The 19777-nt window shown below is 45.8% G+C and overlaps 2 protein-coding genes across 2 annotated transcripts in view; one reads left to right on the top strand and one right to left on the bottom strand.

The window, feature by feature from the left end:
* Positions 1-19777, bottom strand: part of LOC146869740 (uncharacterized) — a 507514-nt gene that overhangs the window by 464313 nt on the left and 23424 nt on the right. The window lies entirely within an intron of this gene.
* Positions 807-6184, top strand: LOC146869741 (uncharacterized). The gene is made up of 2 exons (XM_085654587.1): positions 807-1365; positions 3755-6184. The coding sequence occupies exon 2, from the start codon at positions 3949-3951 to the stop codon at positions 4879-4881; it is 933 nt and encodes a 310-aa protein (XP_085510713.1). The 5' UTR covers positions 807-1365; positions 3755-3948; the 3' UTR covers positions 4882-6184.

The raw sequence follows: 19777 nt of genomic DNA, 5'->3' as shown, positions 1-19777 counted from the left end.
GGGCTACGAGAATCATCGCTATGAGTGCTTTGATTGCTTTTTAAGTCAATCTATATTTACGTGCATTGTAGCTTCTTGATCGCTTTTGAGCCTTGTGTTAAGCCTATATAAAGATACTTATTTTTCTATAGCTACTTGTGTGGTGTCCCTTTGTAGTGTCTTCACTGCGTTGTTGTGTATGGTCATAAATGCTTCACACACTGCCTCTGAGATAAGCCTAGCTGCTTGTGCTACGTTACCACAGGGTTGAGCAGGGGTTATCAAAGGGTGTTGCCCCCTTACTCTGACTTAGGAAGAAGGATCCCTATTTGGACATTGGCGCCAGCCGCTGCCAACTAGAGATCCCCATTTCTAACACTATTCATCCAGCAGAAGTAGGGGACCCCGTGGAGGAGTCACTGGGGCAACAGGATGGAGTCACTGGGGGAATCAAGTAAATCAGAGTTTGACATCTGTACGAACGCGTCTACCTCTGTGCAAGCAGGAGAAGGGTAAGAAGCAACAAGCAGAGAGAGCCTCCCACTTAAACCACTCTCTTATGTACTCTGCAAGGATTAATGGCCAAGTGTGACCTGCTGTGCCTTTAATCCAATGCCTGCAGGTGAAACAGCTGTATGTACAGAGCTGGAATCAGAGAATAATACTCCCAGAATCCCTAATGGGGCGGGGGAAGGGGGGTCAAGGTGTGGCAGGAGAAATAGGGCGGAGTTATGAAGAGCAGCCTCTGACAGCCAACGTGTACATTTATTTTAAAAACTCGGCCACAAGGACACTGATCACAAAGAAGCTGCTTTTTCATTCATTCATTCGTTCATTCATTCCAACTTTATTGTGGTTCAATGACCCATAAGTATGCACAGTGCAGAACAATATTACTATTTGTTATCTGTTTACCTGTATGCTGTATTCTGCAAAGATTAGCGCTCTTGCACATGCGCTTTCACTAGGACTGCTACTACTCTGGGGGTTGTATAGCAACCCGCCATTTTGGGAAGTGCGGTCAGCGGGCTAGTTGTTCAGCCGCTTATTCCATAAATACGGAGGCTGTCGCGAGCGCGCAGCAGACGTGCGCAGCAGGCGCACCGCTGCCATGCCGAGGGAAAGCCCGCCTATGTCCGGATCACGGCCAGCGCCTGCCATGCTGCTCGTTGTTCTCCTCTAGTTAGGATTGTTTGGACCAGAGAGCAGCTACTTGCCATCTCAACACTGGGCTGTATAAGGCCTACGTTTTTTGATTTGGGGCTGGCGGGGGATAAGGAGCGTTGCCATTACGAGCTACATTGTAGGACCTGCCATTTCAAACTGGATATAATGCATCTACATCGAAGGAGGCATATCAATAATCCTGTGCGAGCATTGAATATTGTATCTGTTAGACCTGGCATCTTTGGCGTGGTTTCCCCTGACTTTTTGCCTCTACCTCCTGTATTTTTCACGCTGTGCTGGATTTTGTTTTTGCTGGTTTAGATGCTTTGGGCACTTTGCCACTGCTGATCAGTGTCAAAGTGCAAGTGCTCCCTAGGTAAATTGTTTTTGTAATTGGTTATCCATGCTTGGCATATTTGTGTTACCAGGAAGTCCCTAGTAAAGTGCACCAAGTGTGCCAGGGCTGGTGATTCAAAGGCTACTAGTGGGCCTGCAGCACTGATAGTGCCACCCACATGAGTAGCCCTAAAATGGTGTCTCAGGCCTGCCACCGCGGTGCCTGGGTGCAGTTGCTAACTGCCATGCTGCCCTGACCAGTGTCCACACTGGCCAGGCCTAACCCTTCCCTTTCTATACACATTAGAAACCCCTATGGAAGGCCCTAGTTACCCCCCTGGGCAGGGTGCAGTGTATGAGAAAGATAGAGCATGTACTAGTGTGGGTGACATGTTCTGATAGTGAATTACAGACATTTTCGTTTTTCACTATTTAAAGGCTATCTTGCCCCTAGGCTATAATAGAGAATGATGTGTATAAGGTTTACCTGCATATCTTCCCATAGGAGCAAGATAGAAAATTAAAGTTTGGTATCCCTGAACTCAGAATTTAATAACACATCTTTTAGGAAGGATGGTTTTTAAATCCTGTGTTTGAAAAGAGCACTTTTAGAAAGTGGCTGTTTTCTTGTCTGACCTTCCTGTGTGCCTTGGCCTGTGAATTGACTGTCTGGTTTGTGAGTGACAGGGGATGGGGTGGCTCCCAGAAGCTGAGTGAGTCAGCCCTAGGCTGAATTGCTCCATCTGCATCTTGAGTGGTGGAAGGACCTGAATAGGGCTGTGCCTGCCTTCCACAATGCTGGCTCCACCTCCTGCTGGGCGGCGGATGACCCTGCCCCTCTCTCTCAAAGGAAAGGAGAAGTCAAGTAAACAAAGTGCTCTAGGACTGACCAGAACTGGTTCTGCTAGGCCAAGGCCTCTCTGCCTTCAGAGAACAAAAGGAATATTGGTATAAAAAGGGCTACCCAGACTTCAGAAAATTAGATCATCCTGGAATCAAGAAGGAATCTCTTCCATGGACGAAAGCTGGAAGACTGAAGAGGAAGGACTGTCTTGCTGTGTGTTTGTGGGCTGACCTGCATTTGCTTTGCTGCCAAGGAAAGGGGAAGGACTTTGCTGCTGCTGTGTCCCCTTGCTTGAAGAGATCTCGAAGGGCCTGAGGAGAGCTGGCCTCCTGTTAAGAAGTCCCAGGAATAAAAGGACTTCACCCCCAGCTTCCCCCCTGAACTCGCCTGAGTGAGTCCTGCCCTTCCTAGAGTGCTTGATCCAATTGTGGGGCCTCTGGAAGTTGTGCCTGCTGTTTGGGGAGCTGGACAAGAAGAAAAGAAGAAGAAGAAGAAGATCTGCAATTTTCACGCATCACTTGCTTGTGGAGCGCATCGTCGACAGTGCGAGAAAATTCCTGTCGCCACGAAGATTGTCGCAGCGCCTGTTGCCGCTGCAAGAACAGACGCATCGTTCGCTTGCGGAGCGCACCGCCCCGGTGCGGGAAGATTCCTGTCGCTGCGAGTATCGTCGCAGAGCCTGTCTTCACTGGGTGAGATCTTCGCACCGCTTGCTTGCAGACCGCATCACATCGCTGTGAACATAGTCGCAGAGCCATCGCATCGAGGGGCCGCGAGAGGAGAAGATCGACGGTGCGCGGCGCATCGCCGCCGTACCTGAGATCGTCGCCGCCCCGAAGATCGTCGCATCGTGCTTGTGCGAGAAGCTTCCTACCGAACCTGCGCACTAGAATCCATACAAGGTATCGCATCCCTCCCCATACATACCAGATTCGATGCAACACGCCTGCTGCGTGCAGCGGGGCTATCGCATTGCCTCCCCAGGGTCTCAGGAGTGGCGCATCGCTTGTTTTTCAACGCTGCTGCTTCCGTTTGGAACTTTTGTCACATCTACGGGTACTTTGGGCTAAACGTGACGCAACTGTGGGTTATTTGGACGCAAGCCCTAGAACTCTTTAAAAATCATATTCTTGAACTGTGTATGTTGGATTTTTTTCCTTTTGGTCTTGTTTAGTTTAGATTAAATACTTTTATTTTTCTAAACTGGTGTGGAGTCCATTTGTGGTGTTTTCACTGTGTTACTGTGAGTGTCGGTAAAAATACTTTACACATTGCCTTTTGATAAGCCTGTCTGCTCGTGCCAAGCTACCAAGGGGGTGAGCAGGGGTTATCTAAAGAGTGTATCCCCCTTACCCTGACTAGAAGCAAGGGTCCCTATTTGGACAGTGGTACCTACCTCTGCCAACTAGAGACCCCCAGATCTAACAGTATCCACATCTAAATCTAGTTCCAGGCTTTCTATCAGGGCGTGCCTTATTAATTGTAGATCTCTCCCTAAACATGCAAGTGATATTTGGCTCACTCTAAAGACTAATGATTGGGACGTCTTGTTTCTAACTGAAACTTGGCTGAGAGAGAGCTCGAACCCAGACATATCTCTGGCCATTCCTGCAGGATACAGAATGACCAAAGCTGATAGGACTGGCAACAGACTAGGCGGCGGCCTTGCCGTGATTATGCGAGAAGGCTGGGAGATATTGTGTAAGAGAATTGAAGATACCGGGGCAATTGAGACCATATCCTTCTGTATTAAATTCTCTACGATCTCCTCTATGGCAGAACTCTTGGTCTATAAACCCCCGAATGCACTAACTGCCCATTGGCAGAAGTTGTATGATACCATTGCCAACCTTTCACTAAGACATACTAACCTCACGGTACTTGGTGATTTTAATGTCCATATGGACAACGAGAACTGCCCCTTAGCGGTTCAGCTGGCTGATACCCTCAAGGGGCTAAACCTGTTTCAAAAGGTATTACTACCCACGCATAGGGCTGGCCACACGCTTGATCTACTTTTCACAAAAGACCATACACTACAGGCAGAGGATCCTTTACCTGTGACTTGGTGGGATCACTGGCTGATCCCTTTTAAATTAACGTGGGCCGCCTGCAATAATCAGGTTAGATCAACATTCGAGGACAGGAGAAATTGGAGAAAGATTTCACCTGAATCCATGGGTTGTGAGCTGCAAAATATCCCCCGTAAGCTTACAGGTGATCCGACCCATTATGCTTCTATCTTCAATGGCTGGGTTGATTCAGCTCTTGATAAAATAGCCCCAATTAAGACTATGAAATTGGCCAGAAATAAACCTTCGGCCCCTTGGTTTACCCTGGAGCTTCGCACGGAGAAAAGCCTATGTAAGAGGCTGGAGCGTGCCTGGCGGAAGAACTATGAACCTTGGGCCAAGTCTGAATATAAAGCAGCACTGAGGAAATTTCAGAGCCTAAAACCTGAGTCCATTACGGACTACGTCGCAAAGCAGATTATGTCCTCTGACAATTCCGCAAAGGAAGTTTTTAAGATAGTGCATGGTTTTATGAAACCATAAGCCCTGAAGAGTACAATCTCCCCATCAATGGCTCTGTGAAGATTTAGCTACATTCTTCCAGAATAAAATGTTGACTCTTTATTCATCCTTTCCATCTCTGTGACTATCTGATTTGATAGCACATAACCCACACTATTTGAGCACATGGTCGGATTTCCGTCCCTTTTTGTCCGGAAGCTTCACTGGTGGAACTAAACAAAATAAAAGCAGGTTACCCGTTGGACCCCTGCCCGGCTGGATTGTTTAAGTTATTCGCCCCCTGGCTTAACTTGACACTGAACTCCATCTGGAACTCTTCACTAGAAACGGGGGTCTTTCCAACCAGCTGGAAAAAAGCATATGTCCAGCCAATCCCCAAGAAAGAGGACGCTGACCCAGCAGAGCTAAAAGAAATGAGGCCAATATCTCTTCTCCCAGTCCCGGCCAAAATTCTGGAAAAAGAAGAAGTCCAGAGACAACTTTCAGACTTCCTGGAGTCGAAAAACCATCTGCACGACTCTCAGTCTGGATTTAGGTCGGGGTACAGCACGAAGACAGCTCTGCTTGAAGTGGCTGAGTCGATTCATGAAACCGTAGATCAGGGTAGCTGCGCGATGTTGGTGCTGCTGGACCTGTCCGCAGCCTTTGATATGGTGTCACATAGGATTCTTCTACACAGACTTACCCATTTAGGAGTGACGGGAATGGTACTAGCACGGTTCCGTTCATTCCTTGAGGGTCGCTCTCAACAAGTGTTTCTCCACCCCCCTGTCTCTAGTTCCAGTCCCCTTATGTATGGTGTCCCTCAGGGCTCGGCTCTGAGCCCAACGCTTTTTAATGTCGATCTTACTCCCCTCGCAGCAATTGTTGAGCAAAGTGGGGTGAAAGTTGTCTCGTACGCCGACGATACACAACTAGTGTTCTCTTTTAGGGAACACAACGAGACAGTCTTCGCCAATTTTAAGCAATGTCTCTTAAATATCTCATCATGGATGACGGATAGCTGCTTAAAACTAAACACTGACAAAACTGAGGTTCTGTTTTTTAATCAATCCACTCCCCCTGGGTCGGCACTTTGGTGGCCAGCTGAGCTTAATCTGCCACCACTGCCAGTTGCCTCTGCCAGGAACCTAGGGTTTAAGTTTGACTTTCAACTCACTGGCATGGCGCAAATTGCTCGTGTTTCCTCACGGTGTTTCTGGAAACTGAAGGCTCTGCGTAGATTTCTTCATTTTGTCCCTACGGACTGCAGGAAGTCAGAAGTGCATGCTTTTGTCACCTCTCAACTTGACTACGCTAATAGCCTCTACCTTGGTCTTCCTAAGTATTTGCTCAGAAGATTACAGACTATTCAAAATGCGACAGCCACGCTAATTAGGAATGTGCCACTGTGACATCGTATCACTCCACACGTGCACAGCTTGCACTGGCTTCCTGTAAAAAGAAGAATAGTGTTTAAGGCACTGACCTTGGCATACAGAACAGTTAGGGATACTGGCCCCCAAAACCTAAAGCGGAGACTTCAGAAATACAGCCAGGCCAGAGTACTCAGATCTAACAACCAGAATTTACTGGTGATCCCTCGCTTTGCAAAGGCTAGGATCGGTGGCCGTGCTTTTGCGGTGAAAACCGCCACATTATGGAACTCTATGCCTGACCACCTGAGGAAGACTAATTCGGAAACCATGTTCAGGAAAGCTTTATAAACATGGCTGTTCGGCCTGCCCTAAAGCGCACTTGTCGGAGAGTAGGATCTGCCTCTTATGGTTACCCCCACTTTTTGCTGGTGTTTCACTGTTTTTCAACTTTAGTCTGGCTGGGGCCCTGCTATTCAGGACCCCAGCCTAGCTGCTTTCGCTCTAAAATGATTTCCATGTACCTTAGGTACACTCCAGATTGGATTCTGGGGTACCCTTGTGAGTCCCTAGTATATGGTATACTGTGTACCCAGGGCATAGGTACCCCAGAGGCCTACCAGGGGCTGAAGCATGTATTATGCCAACCCTGGGCAGCCTTCTAAAATGACACCGCAAGTCTGCTACTGCAGCTTGAGTAAGGTGGTGCATGCACCCCTTACTGTGATATAGGTTAACTGTATCACTACATATATACACACATATAAACCTATAAGTCACTCCTATGGCAGGCCTTATCAATCCTGAAGGCAGAGTGCTTGGTTCTTATGTGAGAGGGTGCCCCTGAATGAGCAGAGCCCCTCCGCAGCGTTCGGAGTCCAATCTCTGATGCTGTTTGTAGTGCAGCCTGACCATATACTCTTATGTGCATTAAAACCTCGCGGTAAATGATAACTTTGGAATGGCTGCACAGAAACATGTTGTGTTTGGTGTCAAACACTTTGGAATCCTATCCCCCCGCCAGTTCTGTATACCCGGTATCAACTTAACAGAGCCCCGGCATCACAAAATGGATGCTGCAGCCACAGACACGGGTCAGGCCTCCTGCTGCTGACCGAAACTCCGGCAGGGGAGGCCTGGACAATAGGTTTCCTGTCACAGGGAGGTTCAACCACCTCCCAGACAGGCTGATGTGTATTGGGGCTGGGTGGGAGCACTCTCAGAGTGCTTTGAAGTCCTGCACTGGGGACACATTTGGTGTCCCTGTGCATAGTCCAGCTCAAGCTGGTTCAGGGGCTACCAGCCCCTGCTCTGGCGCTAAACTGGACAAAGGAAATGGGTGTAGCCACTCCTCTTTCCAAACCCTCCCATAGGTGGGTCCCTGGAGTAAGTCCAACCCCTTTCTTAGGTATAAGTAAGGAACCCCTGCAACAGGAATTTAGATATCCCTGGACGAAACTCTGTAGCTGAATCCTGGAACTTCGACGCTCTAAAGACTAGAGGACTGAAGAAATCTCCCTTGGGGTCAAGGAGTGACCCCCTGCTTGGCAGGCACCAACGAAGCAATTGCCGGTCTGCATCTTCGAAGCTCCCGCCGGACTTCGAAGTACCTGCAAGTACCTGCAGCCCAGGAAGAGGATTTCCAGACATCTCAGAGGCCGACCCGTGTCCCCAGCAAAGCTGAGACCCGCAGCCCTCGTGAGTAGCGTGGAAACAGAACTCCTGGTCACCGTGCACCTTTGCAAGTGCATTGACTTCCTGACATCTCCCAAAGTCATGCTTTGGGTTACTTGTAGCCCACGCCCCGAGCACCATCTGCACCAAAGATTGTGGGCCTACACTCCACGAGTGTTCCGTGAGCCCTCTTCTTGCATTTCCGATTGAGGCTCCTTTGCGATCCCTGGTCCGTCGACTGGTGGGTCACTGTGAAGGCAACACTAATTTTCTTTGGGCTTCTCTGGTTGCTCCAGACATGCCCTGAGTCCCCACCGCGTGGTGAGTCCCTCAGACCTTGCTGGTCTGCCCCTAAGCATCTTTCTCCTATCTGCGTGGGTTGCTGTTGCCAAGACTTGGTGAGTCCAATCCGGACCCCGACGCTGCAGCACTCGACATCCTTTGTGGTACAGCTCGAATCCAGCTCCTGGTCATCCTCAACGCCTCCTGGTCCTCATGGCTGAAGAGTCAAGCTTCACCTTCTTCACCTGAAACACCCGACATCAGTGGGCATTCGTCTATCTGGCTAGTGACCCAGACTCTGTCCCCTCTGCTTTCAGGTTCTTCTCGACTTCGATCCAGGCTTGGATCTCTTTGGACACTTCGCATCTTCCCGGCAGCAGCACTTCCCTGCTGGCTCCCATTGAAATCGACTACGCGACCCAACTCCATTTGACACCTATCCACCTGGCTTCCCTGGGTGAGGTAACACGAGTACTCCGGTGCTCCCGTGGGTGTTGACCCTAGAACTTCCTAAGTCCCAAAGGGTTTGGTCCTGACTCATTTCTAAGTGTCCCTAATCTTTAAAAATCTAACCGCGACTTTCCCCATAGAAGCTAACGGGAGCTCATGGCTGTGTTCTCACACTGCACATGACCTCCGTGGGTCCCCTGCGTCACTACCTTGGGTGGTTCCTTGGGGTCCCAGCGATTCTACAGGCTCTAGGCCTTGCGTCTAGTTAAGTCGTGGTTCTTATACTACTATTTTAGTATATGGTTTGGCTCGCCCCTGGGGCCTAACGTTAGGCAATGGACCCCTCTTTGTCCCTCCTGGAAGAGTTGTTGGTGGGCCTAGAAGGTCAAGATCTCCCTCAGTGGAGTCTAACCATTCTGGTTCATCAATAGGGACCTCTATTTCTTCTCATAGGAGGGAAACCTCACCAGAGAGAAGGGAGAGACTGTTGAGGTATGAGGAAGCCCGGCTTCACATCAGAGGGCAGAAGGTAGTCCTAGATAAGAAGGCCCTAGAGCCCTATAGAGCTAGAAAAAAGATGGAACTAGAGTCCCATGGGGGCAGCAACATCCCTAGAGACAGGGAGAGGTCTCATGACCTTAGAAACCTAAATAACCTTGTCCCTCCCTTCCAGAGTGGGGATGACACCCACAATTGGATAACTGCACTGGAAAGGGCCTGTAAAGTTCAAAGGGTCTCCCAGGAGCAGTGGGAAGCAATCTTGTGACTCTCCTTTGCAGACAAAAGTAGTGATAAGCTTCTCACTGTTAGAGAGGAGGATGCTGATGATTATTCCAGTCTGAAAAGTGCATTGATTGAAGGGTTTGGCCTAACCACTGAGCAATATAGGTTAAAGTTCAGAGATACCCAAAAGGCACAAAATCAAGACCGGGTGGACTTTGTAGATTGTGCTACCAAGGCTCTGGAAGGCTGGTTATTGAGCAGTAAGGTGTGTGACTTCAAAGGATTGTATAATCTTATCATGAGGGTGCAGATTCTTAATAACTGTCAAAATCAGTTGCTACACCAGAACTTGCTTGACTCTGATCTGACCTCTCCCCAAGAATTGGCAAAGAAGGCGCACAAATGTGTCAGAACCAGGGTGAGGCAGAAGGTACAGAACCAAGGTGGTGACCCCAAGAAGCAATATTCCAAAAACTCTGACAAGGATGGGGAGAAGGGTAAAGACCAGAAGTCTTCACAAGGTCCCAAAAAATCTTCTTCAGGTGGGGATTCACAGTCTAACAAGGGAAAAGGCCAAAAGAAACCATGGTGCAAGATCTGTAAGCAGAAAACTCACTGGACTAGTGATTGCACCAAGTCCAAAGACTCAACACCGGCCACCATTGCCCCCAAGGCAACTGTTCCCCCTAGTGAAGCTACAATCAGTGGTGGTAATACTCAGAATAAGGGTGTAGTAGGGTTAACCCTGGGTTCTTAGCTGGACTCTGGCCTAGTCAGAGTTCCGACTCAGGCTGTCCTAGTCTGTGATGGAGGCATGAATATGTCCTCCTTTGTGAGTCCCAGTAACTTGGGCAAATACAGGCAGCAGCCTTTGATTAATGGAAAAGAGACTTTGGCATTCAGGGACACAGGAGCAAGGGTCACAATGGTGACAAAAGATCTTGTGGACCCTGGGCAGATTATACTTGGTGAAATGTACCAAGTGACCAATGCTAGCAATGTCAGGACAGACCATTCTCTGGCAGTTAACTTCTCCTGGGGAGGGGTAACTGGCATTAAGAAGGTTGTGGTGAGTGCAGACCTACCAGTCGAATGCTTGCTTGGCAACGATCTGGAAACTTCAGCTTGGCCTGAAGTGGAGCTCAGGACACATGCAGAAATGCTAGGGATCCCTGCTCATGTCTTTGCTGTGACTAGGTCACAGGCCAAAATGTCTAACACTGGACAGGCCCTGGATTCTGGAACAATGGACCAGGTGCCTCCCAAGAGGAGGAGCAGTAGGGTTAAGGCAGTGCCTTCCCCCCTGATTCATAAGACAGTTCAGTCTCCTCAGGGAGATGATTTTGAGCCTGAAGAAGGAACTGTCCCAGAGGAGCTTGAACCTGTTCAGGTTGAGTTATTGGGGACAGGGGGCCTTCCAGGGAAGATCTGAGCCAGGAGCAGAAAACCTGACCCTCTCTTGAACCCCTCAGAAAGCAAGCTGCTGCTGAGGCTGCTGGAAATGCTAGTGGCACCCATAATATCTATTGGGATGATGGACTCCTTTATTCAGAGTGTAGAGACCCCAAGCCTGGTGCTTCCAGGAGGTTGGTTATACCTCTGAAGTTTAGGGGCTTCCTATTGACACTAGCCCATGATATCCCTTAGCAGGACACCTGGGCACCTGGGCCAGAACAAGAAGACACTAAGGAGTTTTGTCGCTCCTGTGTGACCTGCCAAGTCAGTGGCAAGGCAGGTGGAAACACAAAGGCCCCCCTGATAACACTACCTGTGGTGGGGGTTCCCTTTGAGAGGGTAGAGATTGACATTGTTGGTCCCACTGATCCTCAAACTGCCTCTGGACACAGGTTTATCCTGGTGGTGGTGGACCATGTCACCAGGTACCCAGAAGCCATTCCTCTTAGAACCACTACAGCACCTGTGGTGGCAAGGGCCCTCTTGGGGATATTCTCCAGAGTGGGATTTCCTAAGGAGGTAGTATCTGACAGCGGGGTAAACTTCATGTCAAGTTACTTGACTGCAATGTGGAAGGAGTGTGGAGTCAATTACAAATTCACCACACCCTATCACCCACAATGCAATGGTTTAGTTGAGAGATTCAACAAAACCTTAAAGGGCATGATGAAAGGTCTCCCAGAGAAGCTTAGGCGCAGATGTGACATCCCTTTGCCCTGCCTTTTATTTGCATACAGGGAGGTGCCTCAAAAGGGGGTTGGTTACAGCCCTTTTGAACTTTTGTTTGGCCATTCTGTCAGAGGTCCTTTGTGTCTGGTGAAGGAGGGATGGGAGTTACTTCTCAAACCCCGTAAACTGGACATAGTGGACTACGCACTTGGTCTCCATTCCAGGATGGCTGAGTACATGAAAAATAATAACAAAAAACAATGTCTCAACAGGAAAAATGAATACAGGGACCAATCAAAACACGATTCAATCAAGGGAAGGGCAAAATTAAGAGAGATCCAAGGTAAAGAAGGAACAGATTTAATAATTGGATACACAAAGGTATATACAATTCAAAATAACCATAACTAACACATATGCACTGACAAAAAAATGAAAAAGTGAACGGCGCAGTGACAAAAGTGTGGAAGTGACAACACGGTACGGCGAAATTATTTCAATAAATTCAAGGTCAAGGAGAGTTATATACAGTAGGTAATTTACATATATACATGAAGGTCTCACAGGACCCTGAGATTAGCTGTAAATAATGTTGTCTGGTCGACGACGTTTCAACCTCCATAAGTTGAGGTCATCATCAGGACTATGGTTATTGTATTTTCCAAATACCTATGTGTAAGAAGAAGGAGGGGAGATAATGAACAGAAAGGCCCAGAAAGAAAACAAAACGTTACAGCGTAAAAAAGAAGGGTAAAGGACGAATGAGAGGGTAGTAGTACCTGTGTCCGTGGTCCGAAACCACTACAAAGTAAATTGCAGGGAAAGGTGGGTCAATTATGTGAGGTATAACACCGTTAGAAGGCGTTCATCGAATGTCTGAAAAAATGAAGAAATTATGAGGGTGGACAATTATTTAAAGGCCAAAAAGGAGTAAAGCGCAATGTAAGGCGCTTACCTGTGGCTGACAACAGCGAAATGAAAGCCAAAGGGAATGATGAGTAGGTCCAGGATTATTTAATGGGCAACCATCTAACGTGAAAGAAAAACGAGATGAAACTGATGTGCACGATAGGAAAAGAGAAATTAAAAGGAAAAAGATCGCTTACCAAGGATGGCATTGGGTTAAATAATGAAAGGGCATCCGGCGGTGGTTAATACCGCAATATTAGAAAAATTCGTAATCAGCCCGATGACGGGAAGGAATCTCCGTGTAGGCGGGGTAGGTTGCCGAGCAACGGGATCAGTCCAAAGGGTTCTATCAAAATGAAGGGAAAGGAAAAAACGGGCTTAGACAAGTGGGCGTGTAAAAACTACGCCAGTTCGGAGCAAGACATAATCCAACTAAAAATAGGGACAGCCATCAAGAAAGCTTACTAGAGTGGTCCGGGCATCGGGATTAGTCCGAGAAAGGAGCCTCGGCGTCCAAGCAAATGGAGACGACAAGCGCGTATACGACGCGCCTGTTACAAATAAACAATCAGGGTCATGTGACCCCGACAGGGCCACAAACGAGGGACTAACAGGTACGGACAGGGAAAAAGGACTAAGGATAGAACGGGGAGAGTGAATAGAAACCACCCGTCAGTGTGAAGAAATACATTAAAAGATAATAATGGATATAAACCTGCCCGGTCTATAATTGAGTATAATTATTATCAACAACATTTAACAATTTCCAAAACCATTTGCAAATGAAACAGTATTAGTATATACATTTAGACACCATAATAGCTAAATATTGATAAAACATATAAACACTCAACATAAGTGGAAAAAACATAAATAACAAATAAACAACAATGTTAATATTACAACATCTTTCAACGAACAGTAAAAGATTACGACATCATTCAAAGAACAGTGTATAAATTGAAACACAATTGAAAGAGCAGGGAGACCGGGGAGAGGTGGGGACGGGGGCAGGGAAAGGGGAGTAAGGGGGAACAAGGACAATAGGGTGAATGCTAGAGGAAAAGGACAGGGAGTGTATATAAAAGGGCAGGGGGAGAGGAGAGAGTGGAGAATCGGAAGAAAAGGGGGAAGGTAAGGACAAGACAAGGATAGGCAAAGGTCTATTATTGGGATGACAAACCAATTTGAAAAGACTCAGATAATTAGGTAATGTATACACATAATTGATTTTTGTGACATTTTCTCAAATACTGATTAAGAATACAACAGACTGAGCACCAACGGAGTTGCAACCAGAGTGACAACATGGGTCCTAGCCACTTGTAATGACTGTGTTCCATTCATCCAGTGAATTCAGTCCATGTGACACAGAATTACAGCGTGTAATCCAGCGACATTCACATTTATTTAGCAGGGTCTGTAAATTACCACCACGGATCGGTAATTGTGGACAATCTATGACTTGCCAGGTCATGTCCGTCTCTGAATGGTTATGCTCCTTGTAGTGTGTTACCAATGGAGCAGTAACGACGTTACATCTAATGCGACTTTTGTGTTGGGAGATGCGTTGTTTAACCATCTGTGTAGTTTGCCCAATATAAAGTAAGTCACATGGACACCGTATCGCGTAGATAACGTTGGTGGTACGACAATTTGAAAAATGTTTCAGTTGGTAGGTATGAGAAGAAGTGACAAAGACCTTGGTATTACTGGTCAAATCACACACATTACAATTTAGGCACTTAAAGTGGCCTATTACAGGTGGTAAATTCCATAAGGTGGTATTTTCAGGTTTTTCTTTGATGGGCCAGGTAATGGCATGAACAAGCTTGTCATTCAAATTATTACCCCTCTTATATGATAAAAGGGGAGGGTCTGTAAAGTGTGGAAAAGAGCGTAACAATTTCCAATTGTTCCTAATTATCTTGGAAACCATATTACTGCTGGGGCTGAAAGTAGAGACAAAGGGGATACGGTTGTTGACACGTTTGACTGAAGGTGCCAAAATTATATCCCTATGGTTATACCAGGCTCTTTTAAGAGATCTTCTGACCAAATATTTGGGATAGCCTCTGTCGATCAATTTAGCCGAGAGGATCGCAGCCTCTCGAAAATAATCTTTTCTCCACTTGCAATTCCGCCGTATACGGAGGAATTGTCCGTAGGGTAAGCCGTCTCTAAGCCCTCGAGGATGGTAACTGGAGTAGGCCAGAAGCGTATTACGCTCTGTGGGTTTTCGATATAAAGATGTCCCAATTAAGCCATCCTCCGCATGTAATGTTAGATCCAAAAAGGGAAGGTCATTCCTGCGTACATCTGAAGTAAATTTTAAATGGGTTTGGATGGAATTCAACCAGGTGATAAACGATAAAAGGTTCTCATGTGTACCATGCCATAGCATCAGAATATCGTCTATGTACCTGCGCCATAAAGAGATGTTGGTGAGGAAAGGGTTACTGTTATTCAAAAAAAGGGTAGACTCCAAATGATGGACATAGAGTACTGCAAAGTTAGGGGCAAAGCAAGCACCCATCGATACACCTTTGATCTGAAGGTAATATGTGTCTTTATACAAAAAATAATTGTTGGTCAAGGCTATGTGCAGCAATTGAACAACAAATTCTGTCGGGATGCGTGTGGGACGAGGGCGGGTGTTCAGTATTGCCTCCATGACCGCGAGTCCATCTGCCTGGGGAATATTAGTATACAAAGACTCGATGTCTAGACCAACCATAAAGTCTGATTCAGGATTAAAAGGAAGGTCGTCTATGAGGTTAATTAGATGTGTACTGTCCTTGACAAAGGTGTCAGTCAAGGGAACAAAAACCTTGAGAATAGAGTCGATGTATTTTCCCAGGGGTTCTAATACAGATCCACACCCGGATACTATTGGGCGTCCTGGGGGGGTCAATGAGTTCTTATGGACTTTTGGTAAGGTGTAAATTACCGGTATCCTTGGGAATGGACTGTTGAAAAAGTCATGTTCTTTTTTGTTTATAATGCCACTCAAGAGGGCCTGAGATGTAACAGAGGCAATCTTAGTTTGGATGGAACGAAGGGGATCTGAAGTCAATTTACGATAATGTAGGGGGTTATCAAGTTGTCGGAGAATCTCTGAATCATAATCATCACGATCCATCACGACAATCCCACCGCCCTTGTCAGCTGGTTTAATTATTAAGTTCTGGTTATTGCTCAGGCTGTCGATGGCCAATTTTTCTTTGAGTGGCAAATTGTATGGAACAAATTCCTTAAGTCGTTTTAACTCATTGACTTCCAATAATACAATTTTTTCAAAGGTCAAAATCTCTGGTGGCATCATAGTGGTAGGTGGTAAAAAAGTTGAAGCTGGTCTAAAAAGGGGCTCATATGGTAAATTAGACTCTGGTTTATCTGAGAAAAAATGCCTCAGACGAATTCGTCTAAAAAATAAGAGTAGATCTTCCTGTAACTTAAAAAAGTCACTACGTGCTGTAGGGACGAATGACAGACCCTTACTCAATACGGCTATCTCATCTGATGACAGAGTATGTTGAGAAAGATTGAAAATGGGGATGGTCGTGGCAAGGGTAGATAAATCCCCATGTGGTAACGAAGGAGCAGATTGGAGGGTTTCATGAGCAGTAGATGGATTGGTCTGTGACTCAATGTTAGATGTACTATCAATATTTATTGAGAGCGATTGTGGCGGTAACATAGCGACCACTGCAGGCAAAACATGCCCACTCCCCGAAGGAGTGAGACCAGAACTGTCAACAATAACTTCATGAGATTTTTCAGCAATGGCATTGGTAGGCTTTTGTTGAACGTCGACTGATAGTCGTGTTATTGTGGAGGACCCCATTGATAGAACTTTTGTCGGGTCTGTCTCTCGCCCGCGTATTGGTATTGATATCCCTGCCGTCTGCGGCCGCGTCCGCGGCCACGACCCTGTCCTAAAAAACCAGTGGGTAGGAGTGGAGGAGGAAGGGGATGTCTGTGTGGGCCCGTACTACTGCCTTCGCCACTGTCAGTATCTTCGGTGGAGGTATTGGAAGAGAGAGAGAATGTGATTGGTCGATTGTCTCGAAAACGCCCCCAATTCTTGGTTTTGGGTGGCTGATTGGTAGAACTATAAAAAGAATCAAGTAAATATGGATAGGTATAATTCTTGTCGTAATTCTTAATGTCCCTCTGAATTTTATTGATTTTTTTATTTTGTTCAAAAGTGTGGAAGGTAGCAATGGTACTATTTATTCTCTCAAGTAGTGCCTTTGCATCAGAAATGGTAGTGTCTGCAAGAATAAGTTTCTCTAGTTCTGCTATCTCCTCCAATTCCTTCTTGCTATGTTCTATGGCAGTCTCGATGCCCAGGACCATCCAGTGCCTTGAACAAGTGGTGGCCAAATGGCTGAAGCCAGTACGAAACTTAGGATCCTGAGTGAAAATAGCGGGAGTGTTGCGGATCTGTAGCCCCAAGGGTATAGTATCAGACTTTAAGTATTCTGTTAGCATGCGTGCATGGAGATCGGTGCGGATCTGTTTCTTTTTTAAATTCTCTAATCTTTCTAAAAGAATCTTGGAGTTATTGGGGGCAGTAGAGAGAGGCGTGGAGGTGAGGGTTAGAAGAGATGGGCCTGAAAGAATATTCTTGATGTAGTCATCAGAGTAAGTGGGGGTCTCTCTAGAAGACATAATAAGTAAACTAATCACTCATTATGTATCACAATTACAGTGTGAAGTATTTTAACAAAATACTCTCGCAATCCAGCGATTGCTCAATAATTATACAAGAAAAACAGGAGCAAGCCCGTTAACCCAGTTGAGACCGGGTATACGTAATAACAAAAAACAATGTCTCAACAGGAAAAATGAATACAGGGACCAATCAAAACACGATTCAATCAAGGGAAGGGCAAAATTAAGAGAGATCCAAGGTAAAGAAGGAACAGATTTAATAATTGGATACACAAAGGTATATACAATTCAAAATAACCATAACTAACACATATGCACTGACAAAAAAATGAAAAAGTGAACGGCGCAGTGACAAAAGTGTGGAAGTGACAACACGGTACGGCGAAATTATTTCAATAAATTCAAGGTCAAGGAGAGTTATATACAGTAGGTAATTTACATATATACATGAAGGTCTCACAGGACCCTGAGATTAGCTGTAAATAATGTTGTCTGGTCGACGACGTTTCAACCTCCATAAGTTGAGGTCATCATCAGGACTATGGTTATTGTATTTTCCAAATACCTATGTGTAAGAAGAAGGAGGGGAGATAATGAACAGAAAGGCCCAGAAAGAAAACAAAACGTTACAGCGTAAAAAAGAAGGGTAAAGGACGAATGAGAGGGTAGTAGTACCTGTGTCCGTGGTCCGAAACCACTACAAAGTTAATTGCAGGGAAAGGTGGGTCAATTATGTGAGGTATAACACCGTTAGAAGGCGTTCATCGAATGTCTGAAAAAATGAAGAAATTATGAGGGTGGACAATTATTTAAAGGCCAAAAAGGAGTAAAGCGCAATGTAAGGCGCTTACCTGTGGCTGACAACAGCGAAATGAAAGCCAAAGGGAATGATGAGTAGGTCCAGGATTATTTAATGGGCAACCATCTAACGTGAAAGAAAAACGAGATGAAACTGATGTGCACGATAGGAAAAGAGAAATTAAAAGGAAAAAGATCGCTTACCAAGGATGGCATTGGGTTAAATAATGAAAGGGCATCCGGCGGTGGTTAATACCGCAATATTAGAAAAATTCGTAATCAGCCCGATGACGGGAAGGAATCTCCGTGTAGGCGGGGTAGGTTGCCGAGCAACGGGATCAGTCCAAAGGGTTCTATCAAAATGAAGGGAAAGGAAAAAACGGGCTTAGACAAGTGGGCGTGTAAAAACTACGCCAGTTCGGAGCAAGACATAATCCAACTAAAAATAGGGACAGCCATCAAGAAAGCTTACTAGAGTGGTCCGGGCATCGGGATTAGTCCGAGAAAGGAGCCTCGGCGTCCAAGCAAATGGAGACGACAAGCGCGTATACGACGCGCCTGTTACAAATAAACAATCAGGGTCATGTGACCCCGACAGGGCCACAAACGAGGGACTAACAGGTACGGACAGGGAAAAAGGACTAAGGATAGAACGGGGAGAGTGAATAGAAACCACCCGTCAGTGTGAAGAAATACATTAAAAGATAATAATGGATATAAACCTGCCCGGTCTATAATTGAGTATAATTATTATCAACAACATTTAACAATTTCCAAAACCATTTGCAAATGAAACAGTATTAGTATATACATTTAGACACCATAATAGCTAAATATTGATAAAACATATAAACACTCAACATAAGTGGAAAAAACATAAATAACAAATAAACAACAATGTTAATATTACAACATCTTTCAACGAACAGTAAAAGATTACGACATCATTCAAAGAACAGTGTATAAATTGAAACACAATTGAAAGAGCAGGGAGACCGGGGAGAGGTGGGGACGGGGGCAGGGAAAGGGGAGTAAGGGGGAACAAGGACAATAGGGTGAATGCTAGAGGAAAAGGACAGGGAGTGTATATAAAAGGGCAGGGGGAGAGGAGAGAGTGGAGAATCGGAAGAAAAGGGGGAAGGTAAGGACAAGACAAGGATAGGCAAAGGTCTATTATTGGGATGACAAACCAATTTGAAAAGACTCAGATAATTAGGTAATGTATACACATAATTGATTTTTGTGACATTTTCTCAAATACTGATTAAGAATACAACAGACTGAGCACCAACGGAGTTGCAACCAGAGTGACAACATGGGTCCTAGCCACTTGTAATGACTGTGTTCCATTCATCCAGTGAATTCAGTCCATGTGACACAGAATTACAGCGTGTAATCCAGCGACATTCACATTTATTTAGCAGGGTCTGTAAATTACCACCACGGATCGGTAATTGTGGACAATCTATGACTTGCCATAATTTGAATGACAAGCTTGTTCATGCCATTACCTGGCCCATCAAAGAAAAACCTGAAAATACCACCTTATGGAATTTACCACCTGTAATAGGCCACTTTAAGTGCCTAAATTGTAATGTGTGTGATTTGACCAGTAATACCAAGGTCTTTGTCACTTCTTCTCATACCTACCAACTGAAACATTTTTCAAATTGTCGTACCACCAACGTTATCTACGCGATACGGTGTCCATGTGACTTACTTTATATTGGGCAAACTACACAGATGGTTAAACAACGCATCTCCCAACACAAAAGTCGCATTAGATGTAACGTCGTTACTGCTCCATTGGTAACACACTACAAGGAGCATAACCATTCAGAGACGGACATGACCTGGCAAGTCATAGATTGTCCACAATTACCGATCCGTGGTGGTAATTTACAGACCCTGCTAAATAAATG

Source organism: Triturus cristatus, chromosome 1_1 (assembly GCF_964204655.1).
Source record: "Triturus cristatus chromosome 1_1, aTriCri1.1, whole genome shotgun sequence".
Lineage (NCBI taxonomy): Eukaryota > Metazoa > Chordata > Amphibia > Caudata > Salamandridae > Triturus > Triturus cristatus.
The sequence above is the reverse complement of the archived record's forward strand: the minus strand, read 5'-3'. Positions and strand labels throughout refer to the sequence as shown.